The sequence below is a fragment of the Macrobrachium rosenbergii genome, chromosome 10 (genome assembly GCF_040412425.1).
Source record: "Macrobrachium rosenbergii isolate ZJJX-2024 chromosome 10, ASM4041242v1, whole genome shotgun sequence".
Lineage (NCBI taxonomy): Eukaryota > Metazoa > Arthropoda > Malacostraca > Decapoda > Palaemonidae > Macrobrachium > Macrobrachium rosenbergii.
The window spans coordinates 3807608-3824436 of NC_089750.1; the positions used below are offsets into that span (position 1 = coordinate 3807608).

The following is a 16829-nucleotide window of genomic DNA, read 5'->3' on the forward strand; positions in this document are numbered from 1 at the left end:
ATTCTTTCGTTCGTGGATTATTATTCATGTGCATGTATAATAGAACTGAAGCTGATAGTATCAGCTGCTTTATGTACCTACACAGAATGCTTACCAGCAACGTGAAAAAAATATGCATATTTTAAACCAACCTGCCCTCCTCCATTCTCTCCATATGACCACACCTTCTCAGGACACTGATCCAGTGATAGCTAATCACCCTTTGTAAATTGTCATGTGCCCTTTGTTTTCGAATGTTACAACAGACATTTAGTGTTTAAATCTTCAGTGGGATACTTTTGTGTTTCTGTCATTTCATAATTACTTTATCTTTGTCTCTTACACCGATTGGCCTATACTGACCATTCTGGCCAATAAAGCTACCACCTTGTACAATCAAACAGATCGGATTCTGCCTTTCCACAGCTTGGAAAACTTCCACATGCCGTAATTTCTATTTCACAAGGATTTTTGTGAACCAACGTTAGGTACATTAGTAATTTTCTAAGGGGTTGCAGCTATGTATTTGGAGTGCAATACATTAATATGTATGTATGGAGTGTAATACATTATAAAGAAAAATATTCAAGGCAAGGGTTACTTATTAAAATCGAAAAGTTTCACTACATCAATAATTACATCAGCACCTTAGCAAACTACCTAAACATACAAACATGCAATTTAACATTCTGAAAACAGTGCAGCCTATAAGCCAACACTATGCTTAATAAGCAGGCAAATACTGCAATAGCTATTAAGTGAAAATTCAACATGCCAAAATGGATTACGCATGTGAGAGCTTAAAAGCCTCAGGCGTGATGGCCGTTGGTTTAGATGAGGGACAATAACAACCATTCGATCCTGCTGAGAGGCTCGAGTTGACTGTATACCATTAGTGAACCTTAATGGAGCTTTGTGGTATAAGGAACATTTTGGTGATAAACACTAATATCTTATAAGTGCCAGAAAAAGCCATAACATTACACTGTAAATGGACTATGAGCTACAGGGATGACATATATCCAGAATTCAACAAATAAACAACACAATTAACGTTCTATGGCTTTACGGCACTTTGTTTCATAGCGTCCTATGCCATTTAAGCCTAAACAGTACAACAGAAATCGTCTCCTAATCAAATTATCTGGAAAGCTAAGCACAGAAAGAAACTGAGAAACAATACTCCCGCCACTGGGAAAACAATAACAGCAAATTTGTTGACCAAGAGAGACCGACTTTTCCCATCGTTGTTTGGCGCCACTTCCTCGACGAAATTTTGAACCACTGGGATCACGTTCTTCTTCTTCCCATCAGAATACGCAGCATTCCGAAGATGTTGGAAGTGTTTCGTGACCCTTGGGTCCTCACTAGGGTTATTCTTCTGTTCCTGGCGGTGGAGAAATTCCACGACAGCCAACGTGACGACGATGCAGAAGTCGAAGATGATGAGGGCGGCGTACCACACGTCGATAGTCTTCATGTAGGTCGTCTTGGGTACTGACTGGCTAGCCTGGGTCAGGAGCCCCGTCAGCACTAGGAGAGAGGTCAAGGATACCATGATCCTATCCTGAGAAGATGGATCCTGGTTTTAGTTAAGGAACCACAACAGCTTTAGGCAAGAATAGACTAAAAGAAAGTATGGTTTCGATCTCTCTGACTTACTAAGATTTAACTTAAGTTGGAGCCTTCGTGTACTAAACAGTTTCTTATCTAGTGACGCCACAGTATTCACCTACGACGACTGAATGGAAGTTAAACGACAAATTTATCTTTTATAAGGTCATTTGAGTTCAAATCTTTCTAAGCTGACATTTCCAGGCATCATTTTGGCAGAAATTCGTAAAAGGAGTAGAAATCAGATCCCAATTTAACATCTGTTACAGCAAAAGTCTTCTCAAATCTGTATGAACATTTCCAGGCATCATTTTGGCAGAAATTCGTAAAAGGAGTAGAAATCAGACCCCAATTTAACATCTGTCACAGCAAAAGTCTTCTCAAATCTGTATGAACAAAGTCTGAAAACGGGAAGTCAAATTTGTCAGCTAGAATTTCAAACGATCATCATGAATAAGTTCTAAACAGAAACCGATATTAGATTGTAAATCTGATAGGCACTAATGGAACTTTCCCCAGAGATGGGACCCGAATAGTACCACAGTAAGCAAGTAAGAACTACACGGCAAATTCAGTACCTGAAAGTCGTCCTTATCGAAAAAGAATGTGAGGTACGAGATGACTGCCAGCAGCAAACTGGGGAGGAAGGCATTGCAGATGTAGTAGCCATACTGGTTTTGAAACACGAGTTCGATCTGTGAAGAAAATTCAGGAATTAAATAAAGTTCGTCGTTCGGTGTGAGAATTCTCTGTGAGATAGCAGCCATGAATGTACAGTAGATCAAGGTCTACAGAATACATCTCTAGACCTTGCAGTAGATGGTGTCAGAGATAAAAATGAAGTTCTTACCGTAAAGGAATTGTTTAAAGGGGCCAGCCTCTTGATAATGCTTTGGGAGAAGAAGAGTACTGTTGACCTACTTTGATTGAAAGTGACTGACTAAAACTTATTGTTAGGCGCCGCAACGTAAATATGGTTTAGGGGTGCATACAAATGCTTTGATACACTAGACCTGAAGGATTGCGCCAAGGAGATAGGGAAGATGATAGGATGAAAAGACGCATTAATGATTCGAGAGACGAATGAAAACGGCAAGGCAGTTATATGATGCCCTGCCGGAGAAACATACACTATTGAAATAACGGAAAATGTGAGGCAAGGAACAATATATGGCCCAAAACTATGCAGCATAGTGACAGATAGAGTGAATGAGACAAGCAGAAAGAACGTAACAGTCATAGGAAATATAGAAATAGTCCCTAATATCTGTCGATGACCCAATGTTCCCCACCAGCAGGAAAGAACACAGATGTCCACATAAGAACAGAGGTTCAGAATGGCCCAATTAGCAGTGTAAAAGAATACAAATACTTAGGAGAATGGTACACAATAAATGGCTCAAAGGAAGCAAGTATCAAAACGAGAAATCAAAAGGCGGAGAGAGTACCTACTAAGAGAAATGAGAAAATATGGGGACGTTAAGAAAGCAGGAAATATGGCACTAAAAGCAAGGCAAAAGATCTACGAAACATTGGTGGTACCAACATTATCTGCCAACATAGAGACATGGAGTAACATCACGGAAAACGAGCTGAATGCACTAGAGAAAATGCAATACAGGATCCTCCGAGGAATGTACGAACCAAGGCCTTGGTACGAACAACCAAAGGGCAGACACACCTTGTTGGGGAACTATAGGAGAGTCCAGCATATGGCCAGTAGCCTATAGAATTGAGAATAAAAAAATAATGCTTTTCCACAACATTATAAACTCGGAGGAGAAAAGATTAATTAAAGAGATAATAGAAGATCAATTAAGAGCCGCCCCCCCCCCGCCTATAAACCACGGTGGACAAAAACCTTAGTAACCATATGTACTAAACATAACATAGAGATTAATGGAATGAGAGAATATGCCAAAAAAGGCATTGAAAAAGGAAATAAAGATAAGAATTAAGCAAGATATCGAAAAGAATTGAAAGAAAAGAGGGAAGAAATGAAGAAGCCGAGGTTCACAGAAAACTTCGGGGAAAATAAGTACATAAGGACGCGTGTATGATAATGAAAGCCAGGCTGAATATGTTGAACTTGAAGGCTAACTCCCGGGGTAAATAAAAGGACGAGGTCTGTGATATCTGCAGAGCAGGGGAGGAGGACAGCACCGAACGTTTTATTCAGGTGTAAAACCTTACGAAAAATAAACGATCATAACATTATTTTAGAGACCCTGAAACCCCCTAACAGAAAACTAGGGGAATATATAAGGCTAGCCCTGAAAATTAAGAATGTTGTTAACTTGGAAAGCGATGGATGTTACAGTTAAGAGCATGGCTCTAACTCAGTTAAAAAGAAAAAGAAATGAGGTTGGGGAGAGGGTTAAAAGTAAAGTGGAAATTCACTGACAATATTTTGTAATATCTAGTTTATAAACATCTCTAATTTTTCGGGGTTATTGTTGCAGGAAAGGGTAATGGACAAGAATTAAAATAAATATTTTGAAGTACTACAAAATAAAATAAAACTGAAGACGAATAAAATTGTAAAAAAAAAAAAAAGGGGGGGAATAATACTCTCCACCTCACGCAAATAGTGCCTTGTGCCCGCAACTGTCTTTATGGAACCAGGAACCAAGGATTAAACATTTTGGTGAAATTTTAAAGAAGCTGAAGTTAAAGACGATTAAAATAATAAAAAACAAGAGAAATCCATGTCAACTGAAATAATGGATTAACAATAATAGAGAAAAGCTATAAAGTAAAACTGTTCAAAGTTAAATATACAGTACAATAACTCTGCACCTAACACAACAATGTATTGTGCCCGCAACTGTGTTTGCGGAGTGACCTCTGAGGAACCATTTTTATATCTTTTAAACATTCACCCCATTTAATTTCGGGCAGATGTTCTTGGCCCCCTTACCTTAATGACCTCCAACTTATCTCTCATTAATTCGGCAGTCACCCCGGTCACCTTGTACTCTAAAAGCTTGCGATTTCCCTCAAAGGAAACGCTTTCCTGAAAAAAAAAAAGAAAACACTCATTTCAAAGCGTCTGCTTAAGCCGCTGATCGCGTTCACAGTACTAAAATGATAACCTAACATTTAATAAGAAACATAATTTACTAAAGTCAATACCATATGAAGGGAACATTTTGAGATAATTCTAAATCTCTTGCTTAGAGTTTACCTTTCACACCAGTCAGAGAAAACGGATTAGCATAGACTTCGATAAAACTACATTTCTTCCTTTACAACAGATCAACGGCTTTTAATTGATTAAAATTTAAAAATCGCATACTACAAAGCCAATATATGGTAAACTTTCGGAAGACTCCAGCCAGCCATTTCAAAAGACTCCACCTAGCCATTTTTGCATGAAAAATAATTTTGGGCTTGTTATGCAAAAATGCTAGGAAATGATAGAGAACTAAAAGAACCTGAAAATACCAACCTAACGTAACCTCGGGGTGTTTACTGGTTACAATTTTGCCGTATTAGTTATAGAGAGGTGTGGGGGTCTTACCTTATACGTCGTAATTTGCTTAAATTATTTTTCTCTGTTATTAAGCATTTACGAAGGCTATGTATTGAGAAGAATTTTTTTGTTTTGATGTGTTTTACCCAAGAAAAATATAAATTATAATGTGGGAGGTGGCTGGAGTCTTCCGAAAAATAACCCAATGTATTTTTACTTTATTATATCACCAGTTACACAATTAGGTCTATGGAATAGTCCCATACGTTTAGCTACTATGAAATATAAAGCAAAACACTGTTTTGCTTAAAATCAGTAATCAAAAGCTATAGAAAGATGAAAAAATTATCAAAGAGATCCTAACAATTTTATATTAAAAAATAGCTGTTAACACGCAAGTTATCGTATCTAAATTTCGGCTAAATATAGCCATAATTTGCCAATAAAAATTGCACCTCAAGTCATGAGGAGCGTTTCATAGCCAGCGTTTGCAACACTGTGGCTATGAAACGCTACCGAATAAATAGGGCACGAAACATATATGGAAGGTATACAATCAGTTGTATATACATTTCTCCCAAATTTATGCACTTTTCTTTCATAAAGTTAAATGGTGGAGTAAGCACGGAAGTTTTCTCTTAAAACAACTACCGTTCATTAAAAAAACGAAGGTTAGTTGTTTTGGGAGCAAGATCCCTTGCTGACAGGACCGTTTAACTTTATCAAATAAAAATGAACAAACTTGGAAGAAATGGATATGCATCCGGATGTATACTTCCCTTACATAGTAATGGGGGGCTTCGATGCCAGCTAGTGTTTATTTTCAAACTCACGTCCATATGCACTTCCATTTTATCTATTTTTTTTTCAGACCGTCTGTATAAAGGCAAATATTATTAATAATGATACAGTTTTGATAAGAATTAGTATAATTCACAGATACTTCCACATTAAACAGAACTCAGCATTCGTAATTGTTGTTGAGTGAATGTAGCAGAAAAAACTCTTGAAACTTCTCGGAATTGTTTTTCTTAAACCATGATGCTACTCTCAAACTAAAGATATCAGATTGCAGGTACAGTACTCATTAAGGGTAATATCTTTGCAGGATATTATCAAATTCTACATACAATATTCATGTAGGATACTATCTTCAAAATATTTGTCCAATACTGAATAAAAAACTTACTACCAAGCCCAGAGAACAAGATTCATAATGTAATACGCATTAGCAAAGACAAAGACACGCTAATTGCTATAGAATCGACTCACACCCCATCGATGTAAACTTTACTGATTCCTTTGATATATATAAATCTCCCGGACACCCTGCCTTGGGATCATGCCCACGCAAAATCAAAATCACTTGCAATCATTATGTACAAGGTCAACGCATCTGAATTATAACTATACTAAGTAACAATGTTGATATTCAAGTTTTCATCGGAAAAGTGTTAACTCAAAGGAAATTAGTCATATTGCTTAGTGAATCTACTGCATCGGGAAAGACAAGTTGGTCAGCGAGATGCAGCATTTATAATGCAGCAATTTACACTATATTAATTTACTGCAATAAACTAGGCAATAAGCAGATTCCAGCGGTGTAAGCCCCTATAACAGTGATTTTCGCCCCAGCCTAACTTTACGTAGCCTAGCGTGAAAATATATTTTGGGGCCAGCATGACTTTTTACCACTTTTAGACCGTGGTTCAGTTTAGACGAAAGGCTTTCTCTTGCATGCATAAGGAGTAGGGTAGCAACTCTACAAGGAAGAGCCCTTACTATCGTGTAATTGATGTGCTGAATAGCATTCATCTCGGAGTAACGAACGGAGCAAAACTGCGTGTCGAACGGGTACCGCAGAAGGTTGAACTGGCAAGAGAAGGATATGGTCGAGCGCTGGATCATCATGATCGTGTTTTGTTTTCCATCGAACAGTTCGTCTGCAAAGGAAAGAAGGAAGTATTCGAGTGAATTCGTCTTCTCGATTGCTTTGTTTATGCAAAGCCTGATCACGTAAACAATTTGACCAAACACTCTCGATAAATTTGGATTAACTGCTCTTAAAATAGCCAAGCATGGGTGGACTAAAATGGGGAAAACAGACTGTAAATCTGTATGGTGAGAGAATGGGCTGTGAATGGAAGGTGGCATACTGTCTTTATTGGTGACTGCGACGAGAAGCTGCAGAGTATGGTGGAAGAACTTGAAAATGTCTGTAATAGGAGGTACTGTAAGTGAATGGTAGAAAGGAGCTTCTAAGATGAACTGTTTCCCATGCTGAATGCTGAGTAAGACAAGTGAGAAATTATTTAAATCGAAAATGTGGCAAAATGTGAAGAGAATGGGAGAAATTGACAGAATGGTGAAGACATGAATGATCTCAAAATCTCAGGAGGAAGGAGTAGAGGAACTAAGAACTTCCAGGTTGACATAGCAGCAAAAATATTAGAGTGTAAGTCTCTAAGAATCCCAGAAGAGCAAGGATGAATGCGCGACAAAGGTGAGTGGTGCAGTGTGTGTGTGTGTGTGTGATTTACCTTGACTAGTTGCGTCCTTGTAAAGTGGATCACTGTTTAGCTGAACTACCAGAAACGAGGTTTTTACGTTTGAATCTGCAAGGCTTTGATCTCCCGACTCGATGTAAAACTCTGGAAGCCATAGGCCTTCAGAGGGCTGCAGAGTAAAAGAAAATACTCAAATTTCTAGTGTATTCATTAGAAATCTTTAGCTCTTAGCCTCAAATCAAACACCACATTCAAAAACGTACAATTTTGCACGACAATAACAAAAGCAGGGGTGTGACAGAACCCACCTTTACTCTGTTGGAGAAGTCTCCTGGTCTGAGGTTCCTGAAGTTGAGCCTGGCGTCCCTCCACTTGACTGTCTGTCGCACGTCAATCTGCACTCTGAATTCAGCGATGTTCACCTCCCTCACGGAGATGATTTCTTGGCAGAAGAAAAGCTCTAGCGGGTCGTCGCTCGACACAGGAGGTGGGATTGCCATGGAATAGCCTTGTGGTAATATAATGACAGAGCAGCCTTTCTCGTCACTGAAGTCCTGGCACTGCGTCTTGTGGTCGCATCTCTGCTCGTAAGGAACGCAGCTTCCATCATCACAGGTGTATTGGCTTTCGTCACACAGGGTGAAGAGGAGCGTTGCCTGTAACTGATGATGAATACTCTCAGAGGGCTGCAGTACAAGACACTCGGTTACATGTGCACAGATTCAGAGAACAAACGCAAATCAAAGTTTACCATCTGCCATTTTAATTCCTAAGGGAGGCTGCGACTTCAGCATCTGCAGGGGGCGTCTAATAACAATACTGTCTTTCCTTTCTCTTCTGTCAAAAGGAATCATGCGCATTCCTGAATGAAAACTCCTGCATGAGGAGGAAAAACCCCAAGAAGGTTCGCCTTCACTGAGTCAACTGATCCCCAGAACCTATAAGTGATGATGAACTACATTCTGTCTGATGACTTGTATATACAAAGGTAACTTTATGGGCTTACGATAATCAGGTGTCTTTTTGAAGCAGCATTGGCTTGGTGACTCCTTATTTTTTATCAATTAGTTTATTGCATTTTTTGTTAGTGTCTGCTAGTGCGACAAACGCACAGACATCTGACTTCTGGTTCTCAAAGTTTCTGCTTTGGCGAAGCAGTGCTCAATAGAGTTATCACATGATTTCACTGCAGGTCTTATTACCGTAATCGAGACCTACAATACCACTGTGAAATATCAGCTTCTGCATGAGACTAGCTTCACTCATCCGTTTGCACTACATGAATATTCAGACAGTATGGTCATGTGGAGAGAATGGACGGCGACGGTTGGATAGGCTACTTGCTCGGCCATCCAGCGTTTCAAGACAATGGAAAGAAAAATATAACGTGATGAAAACTCTGACACTTTTGCAGTCAACCATAATAATGAATTTCCAAGGAAAATTTCTTTTCCTAATGCAAGCACACACATTAACGCATCTAAATGTAATTTTTTACCATCATTCTCTTGACATAGCACATTCTTATATGAACAAATTAACACAAGATTTTTAGAGAAAGAATAAGGTTTGTAAAATACAGAACTGCCAAAAATAAAACTAATAAAAAGTCAAAGAAGAAGAAGAAGAAGAAGAAAATTAAATTACCTCGCCTCTTTGACACCGGTCCCCTGCTATGGTCCACCTTCGTCTGCCAATTGGATAACCGTGAAGAGGACCTGGGTCCGACAGTGCCAATATTCCACTTTCAGTACTGGTTAAGGTCATCCTCCATTTTTCCCCAGAGAACCGGATAATGGTTGAAAAGTGTCCAATGAATTCCGGTCTTCCGTCCCTCCCGTGTCTCAGAGCGTAAAACGAATCAAATTCTGACGAGGAGCACAGTCCCAGCAGACGGAGAGTCGGCAGCTGTTCGTACCTGCAGATGGGGCACGTGGCGTAATCACAAAGCGAGCGTGTCCAAGAACCCCCAAATGCTGCTCTTTGAACTGCAGCACAAGTCCAACTACCGACTATTGGCTCATTTTTCATAAAGTTCTGCCAAGGAGGCGTTTCGCCGGTGTCAGTCCGCAGCCACGTCTGACTCGACACATTTCCGCGAAGTCCAAGCCAATATATGCCTTGGCAAGCACTTGTGCACTCTTCCACGAATTTCTCTGCCAGATCAACAGACTCTCTATGTTCCTCTCTACTTTCTGGAACTTCAAGTGATCCCTCGAAAACCTCACACCACTGGGATGCCTCTGAGAAGGTCATTTTGTGAGGGAAAAGTATAATGAAATGACTGGCCTTGTGTGTCCTGCACACAGTTTCAACTGGGGCACTATACCGCTCGGCTTTTCCTCTAAGCTCTGATATCGGCCACGAACTCGAGAACTGGTAGAGTGGCTCCAGTCCTTCAATCTTCGTTTGGCAGGAGGCGAAATCAATCAGAGCCTGAGGCTCGAGAAAGGCATCATAGAACAAGAAGTTAGCTATTTCCCCTTTCGCTACCTGCAAGAGGGAGAAGTCGCCCTCTGCGCTGTCCAGATCACTGCCCAGAACAAGGCGGCCACCTCCCGCAATTTTGATGGCCTCGCTGTCGTTTGCCTTTCGAAAAAACGGGGCTGTAGCATTCAGGACCTGTTGAGAAGAAACAAAGAGGGCTGTATGGATAAGTTAGTCCTTATATCTTAATTTCTAAAGCAGAGATAATTGGCTAGCTCTCAATGTGGCTTACAGTCAAAGAAAAGCCATTCTTACCTACGTCTGGCAGCGGGAATGCAGTACCCTGCTTCCACAAGACATTGAAGGAGGTTGGTCAGTGTTTTAGCAATAACACGAAACTACTGAAGAGAGTGGCAACAAAGCAATGTTCACATAATTAAGATGAAATTCTCTATGGATTTTAAATAAACAATAGAAAAACCAAAAGAAACGTATATTATATGAAAAATTCTGCATGGGAACACTGGCTTTGAGGTAAGGTAACCAAAAAAATAAAGCAAAGGTGCAGGAAAGGAGTCGTGACTTTTATTTCCTTCCAAAACTCACTGATCTAAAAGTCTGATGGAATGGAAGGGAATATAGAGTTTAGGCCAAAGGCTAAGCACTGGGACCTATGAGGTCATTCAGTGCTGGAAAGGAAATTGAGAGTAGGTAGATTTTAAAGGTGGAACAGGAGGAAAACTTCGCAGTTGCGCTTTGAAAGAATTGTTAGGAGAGGGTGGATAGCAAGATGAAAGAAAGGTAATATGAAAGGGGGTGCAGTAAAAGGAACGAAAGAGGTCGCAACTCGGGGCCTAAGGAAGGCACGCTGCAAAGAACCTTTAGTAATGCCGACAGTGCACCCCGTGAGTTGCACTGACGGCACATCAGAGGAAATGTCATTGCCATCTGCAATTTAAGAATACAAGGACTTCAAGACTCACTTGGCCGTTCAGCATCACGTAATAGAGTCTGGACTTCAAGTCAAACGCCAAGCAAAAGCTGTTCCACTCCAACGGCCGGACGGGAGACCCTGGCGTATCACCGTCGAAGTTCAGAGTATTGTTGCAACAGGCGAACCCAAAACCACTTGATTTCCTGAACGCTAGAATGGAAGAAGAAGAGGATAGAAATGGAGCGTAAAATTTAGGCCAAAGGTCAGGCGCTGGGACCCGTGAGGTTATTCGGCGCTGACACGGAATGAGAGTGAAAGGTTTTAAAGTTGTAACAGGAGGGAAATCTCGCGGTTGCACTGTGAAACAAATGTTAGAAGAGGGTGGAAAGAAAGACGGAAGAAAGAGAATATGAACAGAGGTACAGTAAAAGGAGCGAAAGGGGTTGCAGCTAAGGGACGAGGGGACGCTGCAAAGAATCTTAAGTTAATGCCTACAGTGCGCCTCACTGGAAAGACCTCTTTTGCTTTGCTCACTAGACTCATACAAACTTCAACCTTCTTCTGTAAGTTACATTCAGCGTCTGCACTTCGCTCCCATAAAGGAGAGTTGGTTCATCAGTCTCTTCACAGATGAATGTGTGGGATTTTTAAGTGCACAGGACCGTAGTCTATGGAGAGACAGACGGTGAGATGGGGGCGTTCCTGCTGTTTGGTGAAAGGTTGGGGTGGGGGTTGGGGTGGGGAGTTGAACCCACACCATGATGTAACCCTCGATACAGGCACGGTAATAGTTACAGTACTGATATCGTAAAAAACAAGCGTTCCATCGATCTCTGACCGACATTTTCTAACTAAGAGAAAAGTCAACAGTGGTGTTCCTGTTTACTCTCTCCTTAGAACAATGGCACTAGGCTCAAAACAGTTTTGACTGGCGAGGCTGAATTTTTTTTATTATCTCCTTAAAGTTTAAATATATAGCGAGAATGTTTTTTTTTCCAAGCATTTATCCATTTTATTTGCCTGTTCTTAATCTTCGTACTGATGTCTAACCCTAGATTTGCCAGTAAACAGTACTCTTATGCTGTCTATGTACGTACATTTTTATTTAATTATTATTTTGTTTATTTATCTGTTTTTCTAATAACTGATCTCCTTTTTCTGTATTTCCAATTACTTCTTTCGAATGAACCCCATAATATTCTTTGGAAGCTTGAATTTCAAGTCAGTGGCCCCTTTGGTGGGCTTGTTCCATACGAATAGGGTTCATCTTCTGAATAATAATAATAATAATAATAATAATAATAATAATAATAATAATAATAATAATAATAATAATAATAATAATAATAATAATAATAGTCTTTGTGATAAAAATAAAAAATTATACAGCAAATATATTACTATGTAAAATAAACAATTTATTTTACATAGTAATATATTTCTACTATATAATTTTGGATTTTTATTACCCAAATTGTTTTTCACGAGATTGTGAAATTCTAAGTAATAATAACAATAATAATAATCATCCACAATTAGATAGTAAATATATTACTATGTAAAATAAACAATTTATTTTACATAGTAATATATTTTACTATATAATTGTGGATTTTTATCACAAAGATTGTTTTTCACGAGATTGTGAATTTCTTAGCAATAATAATAATAATAATAATAATAATAATAATAATAATAATAATATTTTAAGAGGACAATAAAGTGCCGCCACAGAGTCGAGACCGACTGAGAAAACCCAATGTCCTTACTCATCCGGGTCAGCAAGGGTACGGATAAAAGAGCGGGAATTGACGAAAGTTAAAGTCCAAGACATTAGGGGGGGAAAGAATAGTCCGGACACTCAAAAACTGAAAGAATTATAGTCCAGCTCGTGAACTTCAAAGGGCAGGTGAAGTTTGGGGACTTTCAGTAATATAGAATACCCTAAAAAGTCCGAATAAGGACTTGAAGGGAGAGCCATGCACTTGCGGACTTCAAGGGAGAGTCATGCACTTGCGGACTTAAAGGACCAGGTGACAGGGTAGGGAAATTTAGTGATATATACTTCTTGAATGAATAAAAAGAACGGAAGTCCGGGGACTTGAAGAGAGGTCATGGTGTTTAAGGACTTCGAAAAACAAATGAAGGAACTTTACAACTATTTTTTGAACCTCGATTCAAAAATCGTGTAAAAACATTGTCTCTATAATATTCCTATATTATTTATTATTATTATTATTATTATTATTATTATTATTATTATTATTATTATTCAGAAGATGAACCCTATTCATACGAAACAAGCCCACCACAGGGGCCACTGACTTGAAATTCAAGCTTCCAAAGAATATTATGGTGTTCATTCGAAAGAAGCAACATAAAGTAATGAGGAATACAGAAAGAATGGATTAATGATTAGAAAAATTAATAAATAAATAAATATATATAAAAAGGTAAGTGAAATATCAAAATACAAGCTGCATTGTTTTATGGTAGTAATGCACTGCGTTCTTCGCTTGAAGGTCTGAAGTTCCAATTGCACATCCTCTGGGAGACTGTCCCACAGTCCAACGGTGTGAGGAGGAACAAAGGACCTCTGGAACTGAGAAGTTCGACAGCGAGGCACTTTTACCGCACATTGGTGCTGCCGTTCCTGTACTGCAAGATTACATGGCTAAAATACCAGTGTCTGCTACTTACAAATATATAATTCATTGTCATATCCTTCTGCATAATAACTGACGAATGTCGCGTACTCGCTGTAGTGGTCCAGCCGGAATCTGAGGCAGGTGCTGAACTGTGGGAGACAGAGAGATGGTTGAACACTACTAATATTATTATTCAGAAGATGAACGTATTCATATGGAACAAGCCCACCACAGGGGCCATTGACTTGAAATTCAAGCTTCGATAGAATGTGGTGTTCATTCGAAAGAAGTAATGGGAAATACAAAAAAGAGGAATTAAGTAATTAAAAACAGATAAATCAACAAATTAATACAAATTTCGACTGAAAACACTGAAATGGAATATCAAATCTAGGCAAAAGGCTGTTGAGGTCAATCAGCGCTGAAAAGGAAAATTGAGAGTAAAGAAGGTTTGAAAGGTGTAACAGGAGGAAAACCTCGCAGTTGTACTATGAAACAGTTGTTAGGAAAGTAAGATGGAAGGCAGAGAATATGAACGGAGGTACAGTAAAAGGAATGGAAGGGGTTGCAGCTGGGGGCCGAACAACCTTAAGTCATGCCTACAGTGCACGGCATGAGGTGTACTGACGACATTACGCCCTTACGGGTTTTCAGTGATAAGAAAGTATACAGTTTTCTAACCTTTAATGATTCTTCTAACTGAGTTACATTACCTGGTACAGTGTCGGCAATGCGTTGGTTGGGACGTCCACGATATTATCAAGTGATACGATTCCATCGCTATGCAAATCCACCACGGTCACATTTTCGCAGGCTGGAAAGAATAACATAACAGATCATGTATGTAATTAAACTGGTCGGTGATTAGAGGCATGGATGATTAGATCATTAAACTGGCTAGAACCGATTGCTCGTTAAATGCATTATGGGACATGCTTTATTGGCTAGTCCGGCTTATGCAAAATTTGAAGAATACCCAGATAAATACAACATGGCCTGTTTTGTTGGTTGGTAATAAAATAGGCGACTGAATATGCAAATAACTAACTAAACAAGATTTATTTCTCGCTATCAGGCATTCGCGGACACTTCAAGACATTTGGTCATCGTCCATTGTACGAGTATCACTGCGATTCATTCCTTACCCTAATGACGATAATGATAATGATTATGACTCAGACAATGAACCCTTTTCATATGGAACAAGCGTACAGGGGCCAAAGACTTGAAATTCACGCTTCCAAAGAATATTATGGCGTTCATTTGAAAGAAATTATAGAAAAATAGGAAATACAGAAAGAGGAGATCAGTTATCAGAAAAAAGACAGAATAGTAAATAAACGGGTAAAATATAAAATTAATTATTAAAGTACACGTTGAATTGTTTTATGGTAGCAATGCATCGCATCTTCGCATGAACTTTTGGGGTTCCGGCTTGAACTTTTGGGGTTCCGTCTTGAACTTTTGGGGTTCCAGCTTGAACTTTTGGGGTTCCGGCTTGAACTTTCGGGGTTCCGTCTTGAACTTTCAGGGTTCCAGCTTGAACTTTTGGGGTTCCGGCTTGAACTTTCGGGGTTCCGTCTTGAACTTTCGGGGTTCCAGCTTGAACTTTTGGGGTTCCGTCTTGAACTTTTGGGGTTCCGTCTTGAACTTTTGGGGTTCCGGCTTGAACTTTTGGGGTTCCGTCTTGAACTTTTGGGGTTCCGTCTTGAACTTTTGGGGTTCCGTCTTGAACTTTTGGGGTTCCGGCTTGAACTTTCGGGGTTCCGTCTTGAACTTTCGGGGTTCCAGCTTGAACTTTTGGGGTTCCGTCTTGAACTTTGGGGTTCCGTTTTGGGGTTCTTGAACTTTCAGGGTTCCAGTCTTGAACTTTTGGGGTTCCGTCTTGAACTTTTGGGGTTCCGTCTTGAACTTTCGGGGTTCCGTCTTGAACTTTCGGGGTTCCTGCTTGAACTTTTGGGGTTCCGGCTTGAACTTTTGGGGTTCCGTCTTGAACTTTTGGGGTTCCGGCGAAACTTTCAGGTTCCGTCTTGAACTTTCGGGGTTCCAGCTTGAACTTTTGGGGTTCCGTCTTGAACTTTTGGGGTTCCGGCTTGAACTTTTGGGGTTCCGTCTTGAACTTTCAGGGTTCCAGCTTGAACTTTTGGGGTTCCAGCTTGAACTTTTGGGGTTCCGGCTTGAACTTTCGGGGTTCCGTCTTGAACTTTCAGGGTTCCAGGGTTTTGGGGTTCGGCTTTCGGGGTTCCGTCTTGAACTTTTGTTCCAGCTGAACTTTTGGGGTTCCAGCTTGAACTTTTGGGGTTCCGTCTTGAACTTTCAGGGTTCCAGCTTGAACTTTTGGGGTTCGGCTTGAACTTTTGGGGTTCCGGCTTGAACTTTGAACTTTTGGGGTTCGGCGAACTTTTGGGGTTCCGTCTTGAACTTTTGTGGTTCCGTCTTGAACTTTGGGGTTCCGTCTTGAACTTTTGGGGTTCCAGCTTGAACTTTTGGGGTTCCGGCTTGAACTTTAGGGGTTCCGTCTTGAACTTTTGGGGTTCTGTCTTGAACTTTTGGGGTTCCAGCTTGAACTTTTGGGGTTCCGGCTTGAACTTTTGGGGTTCCGTCTTGAACTTTTGGGGTTCCGGCTTGAACTTAGGAGGAAGGCCTCGAATTTGCACTAAGAAACAATTGTTAGAGAGGGTGGAAAGTAAGATGGAAGAAAGAGAATATGAACAGAGGTATAGTAAAAGGAATGAAAGGGGTTGCAGCTAGGGGCCGACGGGACGCTGCAAAGAACCTTTAGTAATGCCTACAGTGCACCACGTGAGGAGCACTGACGGCACTAACCGCCTACGGGATTTACTCAGTATTTCATTATGTGTCAATGACTTCGGGCTATCTATTGATGGTCACCCATCCGAGTTATGGCTTCACCCAATGTTGCTTACCTCCAGCATGGACGGATAGGCACAGAATTAATCTCGAGAACCAAGAGCTGGGTGATATCAATTTACTGGGTAACATCACAGTACGCCTTCAGGTGCTAGCCTTCCTGTTCTTACCAAGCATTGTGGGATGAGGTTGCTAGCCCCACGCCCTTTTGTGGCCTAGCTGTGACCTACCAGAGTCGACTAATTGCCAACTACATAATTCACTGCTTAGATAACGGCATGCACGATGGGTTCTAACAGAACGCTCCCGCTCATTTGTTCATTTCCATGAAACTTATTCAGGTGAGTGAACTCTTTATATTTGCCTTATATTTT

At 40.1% G+C, this 16829-nt stretch overlaps 2 protein-coding genes across 2 annotated transcripts in view; both read right to left on the reverse strand.

Moving 5' to 3' along the window:
- Positions 1 to 288: 288 nt before the first annotated feature.
- LOC136842431 (uncharacterized) overlaps positions 289 to 16829 on the reverse strand; it is a 19612-nt gene continuing 3071 nt past the window's right edge. Inside the window, exons 2-11 of the mRNA XM_067109759.1 lie at positions 14298 to 14398; positions 13637 to 13733; positions 10986 to 11146; positions 9223 to 10197; positions 7884 to 8237; positions 7609 to 7744; positions 6851 to 7011; positions 4514 to 4609; positions 2172 to 2288; positions 289 to 1546 (exon numbers count right to left, since the gene is read on the reverse strand). Coding sequence (XP_066965860.1) covers positions 1115 to 1546; positions 2172 to 2288; positions 4514 to 4609; positions 6851 to 7011; positions 7609 to 7744; positions 7884 to 8237; positions 9223 to 10197; positions 10986 to 11000 — 2286 coding nt within the window. The 5' untranslated portion in view covers positions 11001 to 11146; positions 13637 to 13733; positions 14298 to 14398 and the 3' untranslated portion in view covers positions 289 to 1114. The remainder of the gene's footprint in view (positions 1547 to 2171; positions 2289 to 4513; positions 4610 to 6850; positions 7012 to 7608; positions 7745 to 7883; positions 8238 to 9222; positions 10198 to 10985; positions 11147 to 13636; positions 13734 to 14297; positions 14399 to 16829) is intronic.
- Positions 15603 to 16587, reverse strand: LOC136842954 (salivary glue protein Sgs-4-like). The gene is made up of 2 exons (XM_067110968.1): positions 16512 to 16587; positions 15603 to 16240 (listed from the first exon to the last, which is right to left on the reverse strand). Exons 1-2 carry the CDS (start codon positions 16585 to 16587, stop codon positions 15603 to 15605), a joined length of 714 nt encoding a protein of 237 aa, XP_066967069.1.